The sequence below is a fragment of the Sitophilus oryzae genome, unplaced genomic scaffold, assembly GCF_002938485.1.
Source record: "Sitophilus oryzae breed Bouriz unplaced genomic scaffold, Soryzae_2.0 scaffold_682_pilon_pilon, whole genome shotgun sequence".
In the NCBI taxonomy this organism is placed as follows: Eukaryota; Metazoa; Arthropoda; class Insecta; order Coleoptera; family Curculionidae; genus Sitophilus; species Sitophilus oryzae.
Genome location: NW_022147287.1, coordinates 1,396,230 through 1,417,712, shown reverse-complemented (window position 1 = coordinate 1,417,712; position 21,483 = coordinate 1,396,230). Strand labels below are relative to the sequence as shown.

Sequence of the window (21,483 nt, the reverse complement as noted above, 5' to 3'; positions counted from 1 at the left end):
ATGACATAAATTGGGATTGACTGACATATTCAATTGTTTTCTGTCACTTCCGGTTTCACCGGAAATGACTACAACTTTTGATTTTTAAATGGCACCCTCGATATTTCTTTACTTTATTCGATAGAAAATGACACTCTGAATAGAATGACATATCATATGTCAACTTTTGACATTTTCACATATCGTTTATTTGAAGTTGTAACAGGCGGTTCATAACGACAATTGAACTCGCAATACCAAGTGTGTGGTATCAAATTACTCGTAAAAAAATGCTTTTTCAAAATATGCTAATGGGCCACCCTCGTTCCATTTGAAAAAATTGAGATATGATTAAAAATACGATTTGGACATCTTTTAACCGGCCAGGGCAAGATACTAAAAACATTAGACGATCAAATCTATTTTTCCAAGGCTCCTTGATTAAAAATTAGTGTTTTTAACACAGTCATGGCACTCTAGATTGAAATTTAAAATACAATTTGTTTTTTAGCGAATATGTCAAAAGTTGGCATATGATATGTCATTCGATTCAGATTGTCATTTTCAATCGAATAAAGTAAAAAAATACTGAGGGTGCCATTTATAAATCAAAACTTGTAGTCATATCCGGTGACCGAAAACAATTGAATACGTCAGTCAATCCCAATATATGTCATATACTAACGTACCAAATCTCGTTTTTTATCCGAAAAAATAAAAAAGTTATAGGGGTGCGCCACTTTTGAGACGCACCCGGTATATAACTAAATCTTACAAGCCATTAAAACTATATTTTTGATATTTTGTACTATGTCAACAATTTTATGACACGTACGGAGTGTCTCATTTTAAGTGTAAATGAGAGTTTTCTCGCTTCTTATTAAAAAAAATTATAGCCTTGTCGATTTCACGGACCTGAGCTATATTTATTTTGTGAAACCTAAGATGGCACAAACAAAATTGCCAAGACCCCCTTAGTTTACATGATACAGGCTTAGGGTTGGGTAACAAGGCGTAGAAAATTAATTTTCTAAGTGTATATAGAAAAGTGTGTAGAAAATGTAGAATATTAAACAGAAAATGTATAAAATCTGAGAGAACAGGTACAAAATTAATGTTGAATTGTGTCTGGAAATGTTCTATCCATTTTTAATCTTTCTATAATCAGTGTTAATTTTTGTGTCAATTTCTCGTAAATGACATCTCGGCATTGATTGCCATTCCCCAGCTGTCTTCGACGCCGTTTTTTTTTCGATCATAAGGTATAAGTGTGTGCCACCATACCTACATGATGTCAAATGTCGAATGTAAAAAATCTATTCGTTTCTTCTATACCGGGTGCGTCTTAAAAGTGGTTCACATATATTTTCTTTTTTCCAGATAAAAAAACGAGATTTGGTATGTTAGTATATATCATACGTTAGGATTGATTGACGTATTCCATTTGTTTTTAATCATTTCCTGTTTCACCGGAAATGAGTACAACTTTTGATTTTTAAATAGCACCCTTTGTATATTTTTACTTTATTCGATAGAAAATGACACCGAATAGAATGACATATCATATGTCAACTTTTGACATTATTGTATATGGTTTATTTGAAATTGTAACACGCGATTAACAACGACAATTTGACTCGAAATACCAAAAAAAAGTGTGTGGTACCAAATTATTCGTAAAAAAATGCTGTCGTAAATCCAAATATGCTAATGAGCCAGCTTTGTTCCATTTGAAAAAATTGAGATATATGATTAAAAATACGATTTGGGCATCTTTTAACCAGCCAGGATAAGACACGAAAAACATTAGACGATCAAAACTATTTTTCTAAGGTTCCTTGACTAAAAATAGTCTTTTTAACACAGCCATGGCACTCTAGATTGAAATTTAAAATATGATTTTTTTACAAAAATGTCGAAAGCTATACATATGATATGTCATTCTATTCAGAGTATCATTTTCTATCGAACAAAATAGAAATATACCGAGGGAATAATTTAAAAATCAATTTAATGTAGTCATTTCCAGTGAAACAGGAAGTGACCTAAAACAATTGAATACGTCAATTAATCCTAATTTATGTAATATACTAACATACCAAATCTCGTTTTTTTATCTGAAAAAATGAAAAAAAGGTAAGGGTGAGCCACTTTCGAGACGCACCCGGTATAGGTATATTTCTTATTGACAATTTTCATAAAATACTACTTGAGAAAAAAAAATAACAAAGACAATAGTTACTCTTTCATTGAACTAATCTAGACGATTTAGACACTACAAATAAAAATTAATTACTTTGAAGGGAAGGTAGCAAATGTCAGCAGAATTATTTTGTATTTGTTTTGAAACCACCTGAAATTATTCGAAACATTTAATTTCTGATGTAAGTCACATTATACTTGCGTCTTGCGTATAACAATTAAGTAATGTTTTCAAGATAACAATTAGTCTGTAACAAATATTAAATCTGAATAAATAATTAAGTTTAAAAATTAAACAGGTTACGTTATGTGAGTCATTTATAGAAATTTATCTTTTAAATTTCTGATTAAAAAGAAAATAGAAAAATAAATGAATAAAAGTCAATAACCTACGATATTTCAAGAAATGTTCCTTAATTAAGATTGTTTGGCGAAATAAATATATTTCCATGTTATCTGTATATCTAAAGTCGAATACATCCAAAAAATAACCGAAAATTTCATTAACATCTGAATTAAAATGACAGACAACTGTCACGTCACTGTCAAATGTCCTCTTGTTGGACACAGACTATACAGGGTGGTCCGAACAGTATTCCGGAAACTTCGGCAGCATATTCTGCAGATAAAAATAAGTAAAAAAGTACGTATAAATGTATGGCCCAAAATGCTTAGTTTCGGAGATACAGGATATTTTAGAAAGTCACAGATATGTATATTTTTTTACTCGGTAGTTTTATACAGGGAAGGACAAAAAGTTATTACGCTTTAAAACAGTTAAAACACATGTAGGTGGCGCCCTCTACTAGTAGGAGTCATATTGACATCAAAATCAAATTTCTCATGTCAAAAAACTCCCAAACACTAATTTTCATCCAAATATTGACGTTACTTCAGAAATTATTTAGAAAAAATCGAAATAAAAATGAACCTTCTACACCCTGTATCTCTGAAACTAAGCATTTTAGGACATAATACATTTATACGAACTTTTTTACTTATTTTTATCTGTAGAATAAGCTGCCGAAGTTTCCGGAATACAGTTCGGACCACCCTGTATATATTTTTTTATAGATATCTTGACATTTAGACATCTTCCTCAATTAAGTAATAAAATGTTTATTTTTTTTAGATAAATCCAGTTTTTTGTTAAAAAATTAAAATAAACTTTTTTAATTACAGTCAAAACGTTGTGGTGTGGTACACACATGGATGCCAATTTTCTTATCTCAATATTTGTTAAAAATATCACAATAATGTAAACACCGTGAAAATCCTTTTGAATCATTAACAAATATTTTTTTTGGATTTAAAAAATGAATTATAAAGTTCTTATCAAAAACAACCGAATACGCTTTTGATGTACAGGCTTGGTGCATTCAGTTGATTTCAAAAAATTACGACAGCAGCGCTGTATACGGCAGAAATCAGAAGTTTTCACTATGTATTTCACGCCGTCCCGGTTACAGTTCACGTTGATCGCATTAAAATAATATTAAAATCGTTGATTTGTCATAATATTTAAGTATTTTAGAATTTTGTTAGTGCAGTTATTGCAAACTATAAAACACTCAGCTACGAGGTTTGTGTGATGTAATGCTGATTTGGGTAGTAAAAATTAAGTGAAACATAACTCGAACTAGGTGGCGCGTTGCGTTCTGACAACTTCAAATGTTAATAAAATTGCCGAAAAAATATAACAAGTAAAGGAGGGCATAAGTACGTGGTTGTTGAGTGCAATAACATTCAATAACTCAACTTTCCCGGATATTCAACTCCCGAAACAACATTGTATAGGTTCATAGTTTCTCACACCGATTTGATCAAAAGCGAAAATGGATTGAAGCAGTTCGACGAAACAAGTGAGTAAACAAAGTGCCCATTACGTTATCAAAAAATTAAATAGACATACTACTATAAGAGGATAAAATATAATTTGCAATATTAATGGTAACTCTTTTTTTAATCAACTAGTGCTTAAATTTTTTATTCTTCTAAAATTATAATTATGTACCTTCGACAAATTTCGTTATAGCCGAAATAGTCCAAGTTATGTTCCCAATAGCAAAACCTGTGCGTAAAACTATGCTCGCTACCATAGCTGAACTCATCTAAAAAGTTTTATTATCTTCAATAATAAATTATAATACAAGTTAGACCTTCCGGATATATCAAAATATTGACTTTTTTATTTTCTTTTTAGAATTTTCACAAATTATATAGTTCCTTTAATTATTAATTAACACTTTTAGAATAATTATTATATAAAGTTTTTTTCGTATTCTCGCTATTTAAGCCCGTGTATATACCGATTGTTTACGATATTCTCCGATGGTGGCAGCACCGGCGGAGAATGCACCAAGCCTATAAGTTTTTTGATATTTGTATAAGATAATATTATTAAAAAAATCTAATTATACATTATGAAATTGATCTTATAAATTTACTGTGTCCCTCTTTCTGGAGTTATAACTCATCATACAGTTTCATGGCTTTGATAAAAGCCAGTATCTGAGACAGTTTTACAGAGGGTAGTGGTGTTGTGAACATACATTTAATATGGTTATATGTATATGTATATTCGACAAATTGTATAAAATATTATTTTTACCCTTATTCTACGGCTATGCCTAAAGAATTTAAGGTACGAAAAATACCATCAACATTATTATTCTTCTCAGAAAGATGGGTGATGCAAATAAACAGAACCATTTTGAATCTTCTTCTTCAAGGTTCCATCTCCTCATGGAGGTTGGAAATCATCATGGCAATTCTAACTTTGTTAACGGCTGCTCTGAATAACTGGTTTGAAGTCATTACAAACCATTCTCTCAAATTCTTGAGCCATGATGTTCTTCTTCTTCCTTGGCTCCTTCTGCCCTTTATCTTTCCTTCTATTATGTTCTGCAGCAGGGCATATTTAGGTCCTCTCATTATGTGTCCAAAGTATTCAAGTTTTCTGTTTTTAATGGTGTTAATCACCTCTTCGTCCTTCTGAATTTTGCGTCGCAGTTCTACATTTGTAACCTTGTCAGTCCATGCAATCCTCAGCATACGCCGATAACACCATCTTTCGAATGCCTCAAGCTTCTCTATTTCGGCCTTTTTAAGTGTCCAAGCCTCTGAACCATAGAGTAGAGTTGCAAATATGTAACCCCTTAGCATTCTTAATCTAAGCTTTAAGTTGATGTCTCCACTGCAGAAACAATTTTTGAGTTTTACAGAGGATGCTCTGGCTATTTCTATTCGAGCTTTTATTTCTGCTGATTGATCCAAGTTTTCGGTCAACCAACTGCCTAGATATTTATATTTTTGTACTCTCTCCATAGGTGTTATGTGTCGTTCGTGAATGATTCGTTCACAATGATCGAATCTTTAGAAAGACCCGTGATTGACTCGGTCACCTCACGTGACCCTATCAATCATATGACCCAAAACACAAAATCCTCTCCTGCGTGTCTTACTGAATCTGAACCTAAAATAACGATCGGATCATTGAAGATTAAAATGAAAAACGAACCAAACGAACTCTTTTCACGTATCGCGTCGCGTTGCGTCGTTCGAATTTAAACCCCGATCCGTTCAATGATCAATGCAAACATCGAGCCGCATTTTAATATCTAATTACCGTAATTAATTTACGTCTTATATTGTTTTTCACATTATTAGTTAATCAAGCTAGACATCGCGCGTCATCGCGATCGCGATAACTATTTCTTCATATAATGATTAAGATAAAATCATTCATGCATCATTTCATTCGGCGTTCCGAGTTTCGAATGTTCTGAATAAGTTACACTGAAACACAGTAAAGCGATCATTCATATGAACGAATCATGATGAACGGGTCATTTCAATGAATGACCTGGTGAGACACGGGTCACGGGAATGAACCGGGTCTTCCCATCCCTAATAGGTGTATATATCATCTATTAGAACATTGGCTTGGACATCTTGAGTAGTAGAATTTTGAATAGCTTTAGCAAATATCAAAGGATATTATTCAAGGTACGTCAAGGTCAGTTTAAACAGATTAGAGCCCAATTAAATAGATTATATATCTTTATTACTCTGAGGGATCAAATCAGTAAGGATCGCACATCTCACTGTCAAGGTCGCGCCCGAGTGTAATAGCCATAAAAATAAATAAATAAAAACCGAAACCATCCACGATGATTTTCGTTTCAATCGAGAGTTTGCGAAACAACTAGAGCTCAACAACTTAATAATTTATTACCGCTATCAGTACTAATAAACAATATTGACATTGGCTTATTAGCGTTCCGATTACAAAAATACACTTATTTAAATTAAGGCCCCCAACATATCGGTAAACAACTTTTATAGGATACAGATAAATCCACTTACGAAAAAAAAAACATTTCTAAGTTTCCTATTTTTATTTGGACATACAGGGTGTCCCAGGCTGAGCGTGCATTAGAAGTTTCTAGAGAACTACAATATCTAGATCGGAGATTTTTGTACATCATCGTTTCACAACGAGATCTATCGATTAAAAATATTTTCAATGTGTTTCAAGTTGACAGCAACTCTTTTATTTTAAATGGGTAGGTACCCACATTTTTTATCACATACTTAAATTCTACGTAAAATTTTATGTGTGAATTTTGATATCAAACATTCTATACCTAGCATTTTATATATAATATACCCGTTTTTGAGAAAAAAAAATATTTAAAAATTTTCGACGAAAAAAAAACTGCCTGTGAAAAATGTGTATAGCCTAAGCGTCAAATTTAGTGACTAACACAACGACTGTGACATAAAGAGAAGACATGTGGCTTTCCAAAATTAAATTGTTCGAATGTCATATATAATATTGGATTAAAAAATTATAATAAGTCATTTTTAGTAGGTATGGTAGGCTCGAAAGGGTAGGCTATTAAGATCGGCAAAAAAAAAGGTTTTTTTAATTTCACTCAAAATGAGTTATCTGGGTCGTAAATGACCTAAATACAAAATATTTTCGTGGTGTCTGTCTGTCTGTCCGTCTGTAGCACGATAACTCAAAAACCGCTAAACCGATTTTAACCAAATTTTTTTATTTATTTATTTAATATTATTCCAACGGTAAACCATTTTACATTCATAAATCCAAAAAGTAAAAAATACAAATATAAAGTAAAAAAACAGTAAAAAAGACACTTAACACTCTTAAAAACATTTAAAAATGTATACAACAAGATATAATACATATACTTTTAAGACAAGAAAAATATACTTTTACACATTGCACTCAGAGGATACTTCTTCCCAATCTGGTTCTAAATGTATTTAAGGACACCCCCCAAAAGTCAAGGTCTTCATTGGCATTGACATATGAAATTAGAGGTGTGAAGTTCGTGAACGAACTAGTTCCAATGAACTATTCCGACCCCGGAATGAAAGGAACTAGTTCCTGGTTTCTCAAAGAACTAGTTCCCCAGGACCTGTTCCGGGATCGAGACTGTGACCGATATAATAATAATAATAATAATAATAATAATATGTCTTTATTTTAATAATCCTCGGCGAATTTCAGTAAATAACTGCTTAGTTAACCGAGTACCATTACAGTATAACCTAACAAATAATATCAATATCTACTACCTTATCTTAAATTAATATATCAAATGTATAAATATAATAACAAAAAAAAACAATGAAAAATACAAAAAAATATAAAAAATATAAAGCATTAACAAAACTATTAGTGTAACAGAGAGATTAGTTTAACATAGAGCACACATAGAGAACAATTAATACTTATAAGTACATTATGCAATAACATAAGGCAACAGGCATGTATTGGTGTTGATGAAGAGAGAGCCAAGGAGAGGCATAGTTGGCTGGCTTCAAAAAGTATACTCAACTCACATTATGGAATAATAAATAGATATGTATAATATATATATAATAATAATAAATGATATAGAATAATATGCGACGGCGACGGATCGGCTAGCGCGCGTAGTCCAATGGTAGGTAGGAGTGGGGAGTGCCAGCCATACGTTATCAAATCCGGACCTAGAGGAACTAAACTAAATAAAAGACTAGTTTACGTACGAACGGATCGGGCATATTTTAGTATGGGCGGCTATACGTGCCTTCTGGCGCCAATTTTTTTCACAATATTTTGAAGTTTTACTGTCAGTACTTATCAGTCAAATTTTAAATATATTAATTTTCTGCTATAAGTTCCAATTGTACCAACTTATTTCTTTGTTAAATAAAATAAACTACTTTGAAATTAAAATGATAGACACATCTATCACTGTCAAGGATCTTGTCGTTGGACAGACTATAGGTCTTTACTATAGTTGGTCTGTAGTTACCTTGCTACAAATATAGTAATCTTAAACCATACAGGTTGTTCGAAATTCTATGCCAATCCTGTTATTATCTCTAATTAAAAATTAACATTTTTTTGTGTATTTAAAGCATTTTAGAATTTTTAGCGGTTCCATTTAGCGAGACCAAAAAACTCTGTTATTTTCCATAGTTCCTAAAAAATACCTTTTCTAATTAAAAATAATAAAACTTACATCTGATAGACAATAGAAAGTAGACTATTTTGAATAAAATCTGCATTTTTCTTGTTAGTTTATTCATCGTAAAAAATAAATTTATTATTAAAATTAGGTATATAGAAAAAAAAATTAAAACAAAAACAACATTTAAAAATAATAATTTTGAATTCTACAAAAAACTTTAATAAGTATATCCCCCCAGCTATTTTTGTATTTACTACACTTAAAACTAAAAAAAAACTGATGGATTTTATGACTTAAACGATAAAAAAAACTGGTATTTATATAATATTAATTTTATATTACTATTTAAGATATGATACCCCTTCCCACATTTTACTATATTTGTTCTAGCAATAAGCTGTTAAGTACATTTTTATTTGCAGATAACATCGAAGATTAAAAGGCACTACAAATTTCGCATTGTCTTATCTAATCTAAAAAAGCTATATAAATCTGCGATATTTTTTCCGTACATTCATCTTTTAGAACGCTATGATATCTATTCTCAATACAGATACAGGCTGTCCCAAAATATTCACGACAAATGAAAAATGTATCATTATTGAAAATACAGGGTTGGAAAAAATCATGATTTTTTTAAAAAAATCAAAAAAATCAGATTTTTTTTATTTAAATCGGATTTTTTTTATTTAAATCAGATTTTTTTGATTTTAATTCAAAACAATATTTAAATCGGATTTCCAAATGACTAGGACTTATTTCGAATTAAAGTCCTATCCTAAATGGCTAAATCTTAATAACTCTGAGCGATAACGATAAAATTATCAATTCTACGGGGCGTGTCATTTTTCCACATCGGTCACCAATATATTCCGCAAAAAAAATCGCTCGCTTCAGATGAAAACGATTTTTTTTTCAAACGTCTCAAAAGTATTAATTTTTGTCATTTTAACGGCTATAGGCATAAAAGTAAAGCACTGTTACGCCTAAGCACAAAAATACAAAAATATATTATTAAACTGATATTAGGTGTCAAATTCAACGAGTGTACAAATCGTTTCTCGATTACTGGTTGTATTGTGAAATTGCAATGTTTGAAATTGATTAAAAATTATTTGTAATGTTTTTAAAATAGTAGCTTTTATTCGGAGTAAAATGTACTTTTGTGCCTCCTTTAGTCTTCTTATTCAAAGTTTACGATGGTCCTTCAAATGTACAGCATCGTCAAAAAAAGTATAATTTCTACTCTTAATAAAACAATACACTATTGTTCGGAAATAGTGTTAAGTCGAGAATGAAATTAGTATTATCTAATGTCAAAGTGTAAAGTATTTACTGTAAATCAAAATGTCGGTAAGAATTTGGAAACATACCAACGTTTCAAAAAAATATATAAAACAACATATTTTCTAACAACGATTATAGATTTTCGGGAATGAAGATATAGTCTCTATATCAGAAGAACATATTTCTGCACTAGTCGGTGAATGATATGTATTCGAAAAGCGAATTTTTGTCACTTATAAATAAATTTTTAAAAATTAATTCCTGGCGTTTAGCGGTCTTGGATTCACACGAAATTACTTCAAAAATCGGTTCAACATTTAAATTGATGAATATATATTTTTATATAGTTTTATAAAATTTACAATTATTTTTCGATTTATTATCTGTTATAGAAATATTTTTTATAATTTTCTAGGATAGATTTTTATAACTTTTACAGTTATTTTATTATAAAGTTTCAATAAAATCAATTTTTTGATTTAAATCACATGATTAAAATTAAAAAAATCACTTGATTTAAATCACGATTTAAATCATGATTTAAATCATTTGATTTAAATCATGCCAACCCTGTTGGTTTATAACAAATTTCTTCCCATGTTCAATAACAAAAAAACAGTGTGTGCACTATGTGCGCAACTATTAAGCTTGACCAATCAGGTTGGTTAGCGTGCTTATTTGGAGTGTGTTAATTCATTGGTTTTCGTCAAAAACTCTAACGTGATTGGTCGGGCTTAATAGTTGCCTGCTGAGGCTAGACACAAGTGAAATTTCTTACTGACAGCTATTGAATTGAAGAATTTGATTTTCTAGCTTTGCAATTTTATAATGTTTTTTAATTTTTATTAAAAACTGATAATTCTAAAAAAAAATAATTAAACCAAAATATTACTACATCTATATCTCTGACTACTACCACAGATTAGGTATCCTATAAGTATACAGATAAAAATCTTGTCGCTAATTCGTGGTACGAAAGTTGTTTTTTATGACGATGTGCAAACGAGTCAAATTTCCTGTGCGCAAAAATAAACTCCCGTAAAATAACAATAAATAGCGTAATAGAGAATAGCGTGCATGGACGTTAATAAGGCCTAAACCGAATAGCGTGCATGGACGTTAATAAGGCCAGGTGTTATTTCCTTTACGTAAGGTGGTATTAACTCTCTTCATTTATAGTTATCGGATCGGAAAGAATTCTGATCGCGTCGCGTCCGCTATTTAAACTTAACCTAACTTTGAATTTAAAACTTTGAAATTGTTTTGTTTACTAGGTATTTTAAAACTAAAGGGCTAAAGTGCTTATTTCCAGGGTTTTATTGTTCAACGTCTGCCAGTGGGTCTAGGGCAACAAGCAACAAATTCTCTTAGAAGGGCTAAGTCGTCATCTGCTGTAAACCTAAGACTCTTTATAGGTTCTTTAGTATTGGAAGAGGTGGAATCCATATTTTGGGCCATATTTATTTAATTAAAACTAATCCCAGCTACTTAAATATCAAATTAGCTAATAAAAATAAAGCAATAATTCAAAACAATTCAAACATAACCTAAAATAAAAGATCTCGTCGGCCGGCTCCGATGTCAAATACCCGCACATGCCCATTTAAGCAATTTTTAAACGTTATCAGAGGTTATTTAGAAAGAGCGCTTGGTGTAATTGATCCGCAAATTACGTCAGGCGGAAACGTTATTAGCGGGTGTTGCGTTAAAAATTGACTCGCGCATATCGTAACCATGATAAGGTACGCATAAATATTGGATGATGCTATTCGGTTTTCCGATATCTCTCTAATAAGTGTGCCGGTCAGGCGCTGTGCACAATTTTAGAGGCCATAAGTGGACGTGCTATGTGCGCAAACTAGTCACCTAACTAGTGCCCGATTCCGAAAATTGGAACCACGAAAAACAATAAAGAAAAAACATAGATTATAATCTGTATAATCTGTGCTACTACTAACCAACAATTTGTTTTTCGTGGTCTGTGGTCTGTTTTTGTTTAAATGTTTTGTTTATTATTCATTATTTATAGTGATTTACAGTAATTTTGTTAAATTATACGAATATTCTCGTTGATTATTGGTTTGAAATAAATATGACAGTGTCCTCCAATGAAAATACGAGTTACTAACTCTAAATTCTCTAATTCTGAGCTGGCAAATGAGCTTTATGCTTTACCTAGACCGTTATTCAGAAGCTACAAACCTATCAATGAAAATATGCATGAAAATGTACTTCCTAGCACCTAGCATACAACCAGAGGATATTGGTACACATCAAAATTGGTACAGTTAGTTAGTATATAGTTTAATAAAGTTCCTTTAGTTACAAAAATTTCTTTTATTTGTTTAATTATTGTGGAGGAATGTGGTATGAGCGAGGCCTGAGATTGATCGAGCAATGAACAGTAAACAAGTCAAACACCGGGAATACTATTTTCACTTCCACTAATTCTTTTGTAGATGATCATTGCAATTTAAAAAAAATTAACCACCCTTTCCAAACCATAGAAATTCTTGTAATCAAAATGTGACATCGAATTTGACAAAGAAAATCATATTTTTGCTGGTATTTTAATTGTAGCTTGCTCTGTGCCGTATTATAAATCATTTGGGTGAGATAATATTTAACCTTTTCAAAATTTGCGGAATTAGATTGTAGATTGTGCAATTTTCTCTTATTGTTTTAATTATTTTATTAAGCCTACTAATAAAGTCCAAATTTATTTAAAAAAAAACGATATTTCCAACGAATCAATATAATAAACCCTGAAAAAATAGATTACATCAAGCTCGAACCTTTTTAAAAAAAACGCTTGCTTAGTAAGATCATTAATAATTAATGTCCTAACACACACGCATAGTCAAAAAAGCCAGTATAATTCACATTCAATATAAAAACTATTTAATAAATGATTAATACGTGGTTTTACATTCATTTATTTTTTTGTTTGTAAATACAGGTTATAAATAAACATAATAGTTTAATTTATTTTATCTATATTGTTATTTTTATACTGTTTCATTAAATAAACCATTTAATGTTAATAAATAACAAAATGCAAACATAAAACGTTGGTAGGTATGTTTAAAAATAATTTATAGTGTCAGTAATGATTTAGCACCGAATGTCAACTTTATAAACTGTGGTTTTAGGTTTTAGTTAGTCTGATCTATAGCAAACATCAAACAAAGTAACGCCTACGTCATCGGCGTTTGATAACTTTATGTTGTTATACCGTGTGGTGCATCGGAACATGGGAATCCCCTGTAAATTTTGAATTTGTACTTCCGTCTAGAATTTTGTTTTAAGCATGATTTTCATGTATCCGTTGTTCGATGCTACGATATTAATTTTATTGGCTGAATTTAAACACTTCGATTGGTTAGAAAATTACGCAGTTTTTAAATTTATTGCATTTTCATGCCTCCGTTCATCGGATATACGATTGCTTGTGATTGGTGTCATTTTATATTTTCATTTCCATAACGATTTCGCTGTTTTACTTATAGTCTAAGAGACTAAGAGCTAGCAACATTTGCGAGAGAGAATTTTAAGAAAGCTGGTTCTTTAATGTATCTTTTGCTATGCTCTCCTGAACAGAGTGCGGAGCGTCTGGCTGTCGGTAGATGTTGCGTTCACTACTGCGCATCATATCTGTATTCAATAATCTGTTCACTACTGCGCATTACAAATTCGCCCTGTATTTCAGGAACTAAGGAGGCTAGAACAAACCTATGTGAAGCATATTTAGTTTCATAAAAAAGTGAAATATATAAATATTAAGAACTTATAATCGAAAGAATAATAAACGAGAAATAATATAATAGCTCCCGTATACAGGGTTGTTCACCACATACGACACGGAGTATTGTAGCTAAATGATTAGATTTTTACAAATTGTAAGTTTTGGGTTCGTGGAAGGACTATTAGAGCTACAATTTAAAAATATTTTTACAAGATACAGAGTGTCCCAAATAAATAAAAAATATCAAAGTTGTATTTTTTTAAATGGAACACCCTGTATATTATTACATTTTTAGTTTCTACGATTAAAATAAAGGTAAATTTGATTAAGGTTTATTACACTTAAACCTTACCGTTTTTGAAATATTTTCAATTTTGTGAAATTGCCGTAAAAATTTTAAGGCTTCATTTCTCCAAGGGTACCAAAGTTTTTAATTACTATATATTTACTGAAGTCTGTTTATTGATCAGTTATTATGTTGCAATAATAAAAATAATACTAGTTCATACAGAGTGTCTAAAAATTAATTTTAAATTATTTCTAGCTTTAAACGGCAATAACTTGTCTAATTTAAATGGAACGCCCTGTATATTTTAGGAAAATCAGATGCACAATTTAATTGTCTATCAAATTGTATTATACCACTTTTTACCTATCCCTTCAAGTTTTCGTAGAAAATGCATTTTCTTATAATTTAGACCTCATTTATCAATATACCCATGGAATATTGACATTTCAGATTGTTTTTAAAGCAACAAATGTACAAAATGTACAGGCTAGTAATATTATCGTTTTTAGCAAAATTATAATATTTTTAGCCCATTTGTATGCAAAAAGAAAACTATTTAAATCTTTATAAAAAAATATACCATTAATTAAATATATCACCATTATTTCCGCCCAAATACTAATTAATTACATACTTAATTATGTTCGTTAATAAATTATTCTAAATAAATGTGGATTTGAATCAGAAATCAATATAATAATAAGTTATGAAAATGAATGTCTCTGTTGTTATAAATAAGCATTTGTCAAAAAATTAAATAACATTTTTAAGGTTTTACTTTTTACTACACTGTCTAATACACATACAAAATTCAGTTTTTTGGTATTTGAAGCAATTATTATTAATCAACCCAAACAGTCAATTAATGTAGTTTGAATACTGGAATCATATTAATAAACTCTTTAACAAATATTTAAACAGTTTTTTTTTATTTTTAATGAAATAAACAAACTATATCTACAATATTAGTATCTGTACTCTTTAAAAATTTGGTACATCTTTAAAAATAATCTAAAATGTCAGTATTCCATGGATATATTGATAAATGAGTTTTAAATTACCAGAAAATGCATTTTCTACGGAAACTTGAAGAGATAGGTAAAAATGTTATAAAACAATTTGTTAGACAATTAAATTGTGCAAATTAAACAAGTTATTGCCGTTTAAAGCAAGTAATTATTTAAAATAAAATTTTAGACACTCTGTATAAGGTAGTATCATTTTTATTATTGCAACACAATAACTGATCAATAAATAAACTTCAGTAAATATTTAGTATTAAAAACTTTGATACCCTTGGTGAAATGAAGCCTTAAAATGTTTACTGCAATTTTACAAAATTGAAAATATTTCGAAAACGGTAAGGTTTAAGTGTAATAAACCTTTATCAAATTTACCTTTATTTTAATCGTAGAAACTAAAAATATAATAATATACAGGGTGTTCCATTTAAAAAAATACAACTTTGATATTTTTTATTTATTTGGGACACTCTGTATGTTGTAAAAATATTTTAAAATTGTAGCTCTAATAGTCCTTCAACGAACCCAAAACTTACAATTTGTAAAAATCTAATCGTTTAGCTACAATACTCCGTGTCGTATGTGGTGAACAACCCTGTATAGCGTTTAACGCCTTGGGAGTAGCAAGGTACAGCTTGCCGTGCTAGAGCCGTCGGTATACAAGGAAGGTAATGTGGCTAGCACTACGCTTCAACCGCGTATTATTACCTCAGAATTGTGAATCCCAAGTACTCATTTAAGGCTGAGTCGACCTAGGTACCCAAACTATTTTTATTTTAATAAAAAAGTCGGCTGATGAAATGCCGGGTGTAGGATTCGAACCTACACCTTGAGATTGGTAGACGAGAGCCTGTAACTCTACGCCACCGGGCACCTTTAATTAAACGAGAAACTTTAATAAACAAGAAATCCTTTCTTAAAAACCCAGCTTTCTTAAAATTCTCGTGTTCCCGACGCTGCTAGGCTCTTGGATTAAACCCATAGATTAAACCATAGATAAAAGAAACAAGTTTAGGTTGCAAAGTGCCCATAAGGACAATGTAAACACTATTTGGAGCTATTCTTGCAACGGTCGCGACCCAAAGCTTTGGATAATTTCGGATCGGTTCGGTTTTTTCCGGAATTATGTCACCAAATATTGTTTATACAAATTTATTATTATTTTCTTTTAATTTTATAAATAAAATACAGTGTGTTGCATACAAGAAACTTTATTTTATATAAGGACATGTCTGTGAAATACCTATGAAACATTGGAAACCAACGTTATGCCACGATTCACGATGGTTTTTGCTGTTCACAGTTCACAACACAGTTTTTTAGTTTTTAATGCCAATTTTTCACAGTTATCACGGGTTTGAGTAAGTAAAATTTAAATTAAACTTACAAGATAGCAATAATTACTTTGAAAAACACTTTTCGGCATTTTTTCAATGAGGGCCGTTTAAATGTTGAAAGATTTTCTAATTTTTGAAGATTCTGACTTTGACAAGAGAAAAATATTTCTGTTATTGTTTTCGGTTCGGTTTTTTTAGCAGCCGCTATAGCAGCGCCAGATCGCGTACAACGCAACGGTCGCGACCCAAAACAATTACGATCAAAGACATTATAAAGATAGACCGAACATCTCATTCATAAATACTCGTTGATAGTGTATCAAACATTCCAATGTGTCAAACAAAGACAGAAGAGACAGAGAAGTCTAAAATTTCCGACCCCGGCAACTAGGCGCATTTGGATTGTTCCAATGGCCAGTGGCGTATCGTTTTTTGGAACGAATTTAATTAGTAAAGTAAAAGTAAAGTAATTGGTAAAATTCTTACTCCATATTAATATACTACATTAACACTTTTTCGTTAGATGAGTTTTGTTATAAAGCTTCCTATACCTAAAATCAATATTTATTTTAATCCTTTTAGTTTCTCAGTAGAGGGCATTTATCATTAAAAGTATCAAATCTGTGTGCTACAGTATGGGATTTCTGTCGCATAATAATGAATATTACGTTTATTTACAAATCCATTACTTAGGTAGCTTAATTCCTTTAGAATATCGTATATAATGACCAAAATATGACGCAATTTAAAAAAAATGTCATTTTCTGGCATATAATAAAGTTTCAAATGCAACGTTTATATTCAAATTTGTTATGATCTACAACAGTTAGGTAGTAATTGAGACGAATTATAATTCAATTACCGGCTACTACGTTCTTGTTTTAATAGATCAAAATTCAACAAATATAATTAGAAATTATTTTAATTTCGAGAGGCTCCCTTGTGGGACGCCTATGTACGATTACGGCGGAAACAATACCTATCTGTGAAAAGACAAATTCGGGTAATTTGAGCTTATTTTTCCACACATTTGACACTGTCCTACCATATTGAAAATTCGCAGATTTAAAAGTACGTTAAACAAAAACAAAAACTACTGAAAACCACTGAAAAGTTCACTTCGGCCTTGATTCCGACTGCAAACACAACGTAAGCTAAACCAAAGTTTGCTAAACGTAGTACGCTATAACGGACCATGGGCCGTCGCGAGGGGTGGTGGGACGGACGGCTCATTTCATTCTGGAAGACTAGCAGCGACGTTGCCAATAGTTCTAGACGTTTCAGCACATTAAACAGTAAACATGTCCTTTAATAGTAACGCATATATCCTCTGGTTAATAACATATTATTACGCATGCTTCTTTAAAAATAAACTATTAATTTAATTAAGAAATTGAGATTTATTGATATCCGGTGAAGGTTTTAAAGTCACCTTTTCTGCAAATCAAACTAAGTAGATAGGCGCAAACTTGAGATGTGGCAATGTCGCCTTCTTTATCTCAGTTGGTTTTTACAGTACGTAGTCAACCTCCGATTGTTTGATCGAGTTAAAATGCACAATGTGATATCTGTTCTTACTAAATCTATGATTACGATGTACTTAAACAGCCGTTAAACGGTAGCCTACTAAAATGCCGCTAATAGATATTGTGACGTCGTTCATGTCGGCGGAAAGTAATGCCTAGCCTTAAGCATTTTTGCAAGGGCACCTCTGGCTCAGTGGCTGAGGCTATCGCTTCGTAAGCGAATGGTCCGTGGTTCAAATCTCACGCCGTCCAAGACTTTTTTATATATTTTTTTTGCTTATAGCGTGATCTTACTGCATTGGTTTCACTCTTTTTGGTTGGATTTGTTTAGTTATTTGGCGGGTTGGTTAGCGTGGTTATTTGGAGGGTGTTAATTAATTGGTTAGTTGGTTATTTGGTGGGGTTGGATGATTTTTACTAATTTATATTTGTTTTTTATATTTTTTATCAGTGTCGAGGTTAGTTGCGTTGGTTAAGTTGGTTATTTGATGGGGTGGATAGCGTTTGTTAGTCCTTATAAAATTCCTATATTTCATAAAGCCGTCAGGTGCGTCACATCAACGACGTCATACCTATTAACGGCATTTTAGTAAGCTACCGTTTAACGGCAGTTTAAGTACAGCCAAACAATTATATATTTTGACCTTTTTGACGGACTTTCCAATCTAAATTTATTTCCTTTATCTATGGATTAAACTTAAAACCAAAAAAAGTGTCAAAACCTTCGTTGACGGAATTTTTCTTTCTAATAATAAGGAAAAAATAGAAAACTAAAAGGCGGAGGACCTTCCTATTGAAATTAAGAGCTCATACTTGGACAGAATTTTTTTGAGGAGTCTACCAACCGTTTTTTCAGAGTATAAAGTGAAAAAAAATAGTCGATTTTTTTGACCCACCCTAATAGTCTTTATTCACATTCATACTTACTCATATTCATTGTAGACCTCCTTCTTGGGCAGGGAAATGTTTTGATCCTCCTCCAGGTGCGTCTGTATCCAGACTATCGTCCTGGAGATCTCCGACCGGCTGCCCAGTGGATTCAAAGGCTGTCTAAACGGGTCGATGATGTCCGTTATCTCCGAAGGCAACTTCAAATAGAAAAGGTACTTCTCGTTTGGCGATAGCGTCTTTATTTGCGCCAGGATGAGCTGTATCGCCTGTTTAGACTTCTCACTGAAACCATATAAAACAACTATACAGGGTCCGGCAATTAGTTCAGTCATTGAGAATCAAAAAATGGGCCTGCTTGTAAAAAAGTCCGGAAGTTTTGAAACTTTGCAGGTTTATAGGTTTTGGGGTCCCTAACTAAAATCCATAAAATGCACATTCCCAGACTTGCCGCCGGGGCCGCCATCTTGCCAAGATGGCGCTCAAAATCGGTATTTTGTAAATATCTCAAAAACTATGCGTTTTTCGCAAAAAAATTTTTTCATAAAAGCTATGCGATGTGGCGCTGCTTACAAGAAACAAAAAACGGAGTAAATACTAGAGGGACCATTTTACGAAAAGAAAATCTGTCATCGGAGGAGTTGAAAAATATTTACACTAAAATTTACGTAGGGGTGAGGGTAGTTTTCGTCCTTCCTGTACTTTTTCTTGATTTTTTTGAAAGTCAAATGTTAAAGCACATAGATATCCAAAATCTCATTCAAATCGGAATAACGGTTCTTAAAATATCTAAAAAAATCTGTTTATTTTTTTAAAGCTTGATGCCCTCTAGCGGACAAACGAAGCACTTTTGTATAGAGGTAAATAAACCACGTGTCCAATAAACTTATTTTGATTCCAAAAATACGTAGTAATTCTATGTCTACGGAATATTGGGACACCCTGTATAGAGGAAATTATTTTAAAGATTTGTTATTCCTTTGTCTTCTGTCCAAGAAGCTGTTTATTGATATTTTCCGTTACTATTATTTGACATGGAATTTCTAATCAAATATTAGCTAAATTTAGGTATTTTTTTAATATAATTTTTTCATAAATTGTCTAACTTATTAAGATATTACAACATCTAGTCCACTAACTTCTCACAGATTATAGGTTGTTATACCTTTATAGCATTAAGTAATGGTCATTTAAAGTTAAATAATTAAAAATCTATTAAAACCATTCTAATTTACACATCTATTAGTGAAAATGATCTACTAAAATGTTTAAATGGAACATAATCCTTTAATGAATTCTAAAACACATGTAGGCAAGTTACTTTTAAAGCCGCGTCCAAGCTACTCGAACAAAATGTTCGCGAACATATACATATAATTAAACAGACACTAAGTGAAAATTGTGAGATAGGTAGATTTATAAATAATAAAACCAACAAGTACAGCTAGCCTAGGCCTATTAAGGAGCGCGGAGCGCAGAGCGCCGAACGGCTAGCTTGTACGCCAGAGCATGCGTCAGCTTATGCTAGAGCGCGCGCGTTCTTTTTCCGACGGGTGTCGGTAAATCAAAAGGAGCGAACGGTGTGCATTTCGGCCATAGACTTAAAATAAGATATAGACTGAGCATCTCATTCATAAATAGCTGGAACGTGCGGTCAGACAATGTCTTGTTATTGTTGTGTTATTGTTTTAGGTTATAACGAGTGCGACACGAGCGATAGATAGGTTGTCTCTGTCGCAACGGTCGTTCCCTGACGACTCTGCCGAGAAACACAACACTGTCTTTCGTTTCTCAAGTACACCTGAACGCTCCGCATCATAGCCGGGTAATTTTTTTATTCTAATGAAGCTATAATTAAATTAAAAATATATCGTATTTAAACTTTTTTTATATTTTATTAAGATTTAGAACAGGTTTTTTAAATAAAAGTTTAGAAAAAACGTCTTAGAGTCCAAAATGGATAAAAATAATAAAATACACGTTATAGAAGAAATTTTATAATCGAAATTACGTAATTTTTGAAAATAATAATAAATTATTAATTTCAAAAATTACGTAATTTCGATTTAAATTAATAATAAATTATTAATTTTAGTCAAACATTTACAACCCCTAATATTAATCAAAACAGGATCTATTCCACAGATATAATAGAATCGGCGACAGAGAGAGAAAAAAAATATGATTGTTGTAATAACAAGATTTAGTATGTTAGTATATGACATAAATTAGGATTGATTGACCCATTCAATTGTTTTTGGTCACTTCCTGTTTCACCGGAAATGACTATAACTTTTAATTTTTAAACGGCACCCTCGGTATATTTCTACTTTATTCGACAGAAAATGCAAATGGTTTAATTGTAATTGTAACATGCGGTTCATAACGACAATTTGACTCGAAATACCAAGTGTGTGGTATCAATATATTCATAAAAAAATGCTTTTTCCAAATATGCTAATGAGTCACCCTTGTTCCATTTGAAAAAATTGTTACATGTATGATTAAAAATACGATTTGTACATCTTTTAACCGGCCTAGACAAGACACGAAACCCATTAGACGATCAAAACTATTTTTCCAAGGCTCCTTGATTAAAACTTAGTGTTTTTAACAACACCATGGCACCCTGGATTGAAATTTAAAATACGATTTGTTTTTAAGCGACAATGTCAAAAGTTGACATATGATATGTCATTCTATTCCAGGGACGC

At 31.5% G+C, this 21,483-nt stretch overlaps 1 protein-coding gene across 1 annotated transcript in view; it reads right to left on the bottom strand.

Annotated features, from left to right (window-relative positions):
* Nucleotides 1-21,483, bottom strand: part of LOC115888039 — a 54,381-nt gene that overhangs the window by 28,196 nt on the left and 4,702 nt on the right. Inside the window, exon 2 of the mRNA XM_030907607.1 lies at nucleotides 18,809-19,054. Coding sequence (XP_030763467.1) covers nucleotides 18,809-19,054 — 246 coding nt within the window. The remainder of the gene's footprint in view (nucleotides 1-18,808; nucleotides 19,055-21,483) is intronic.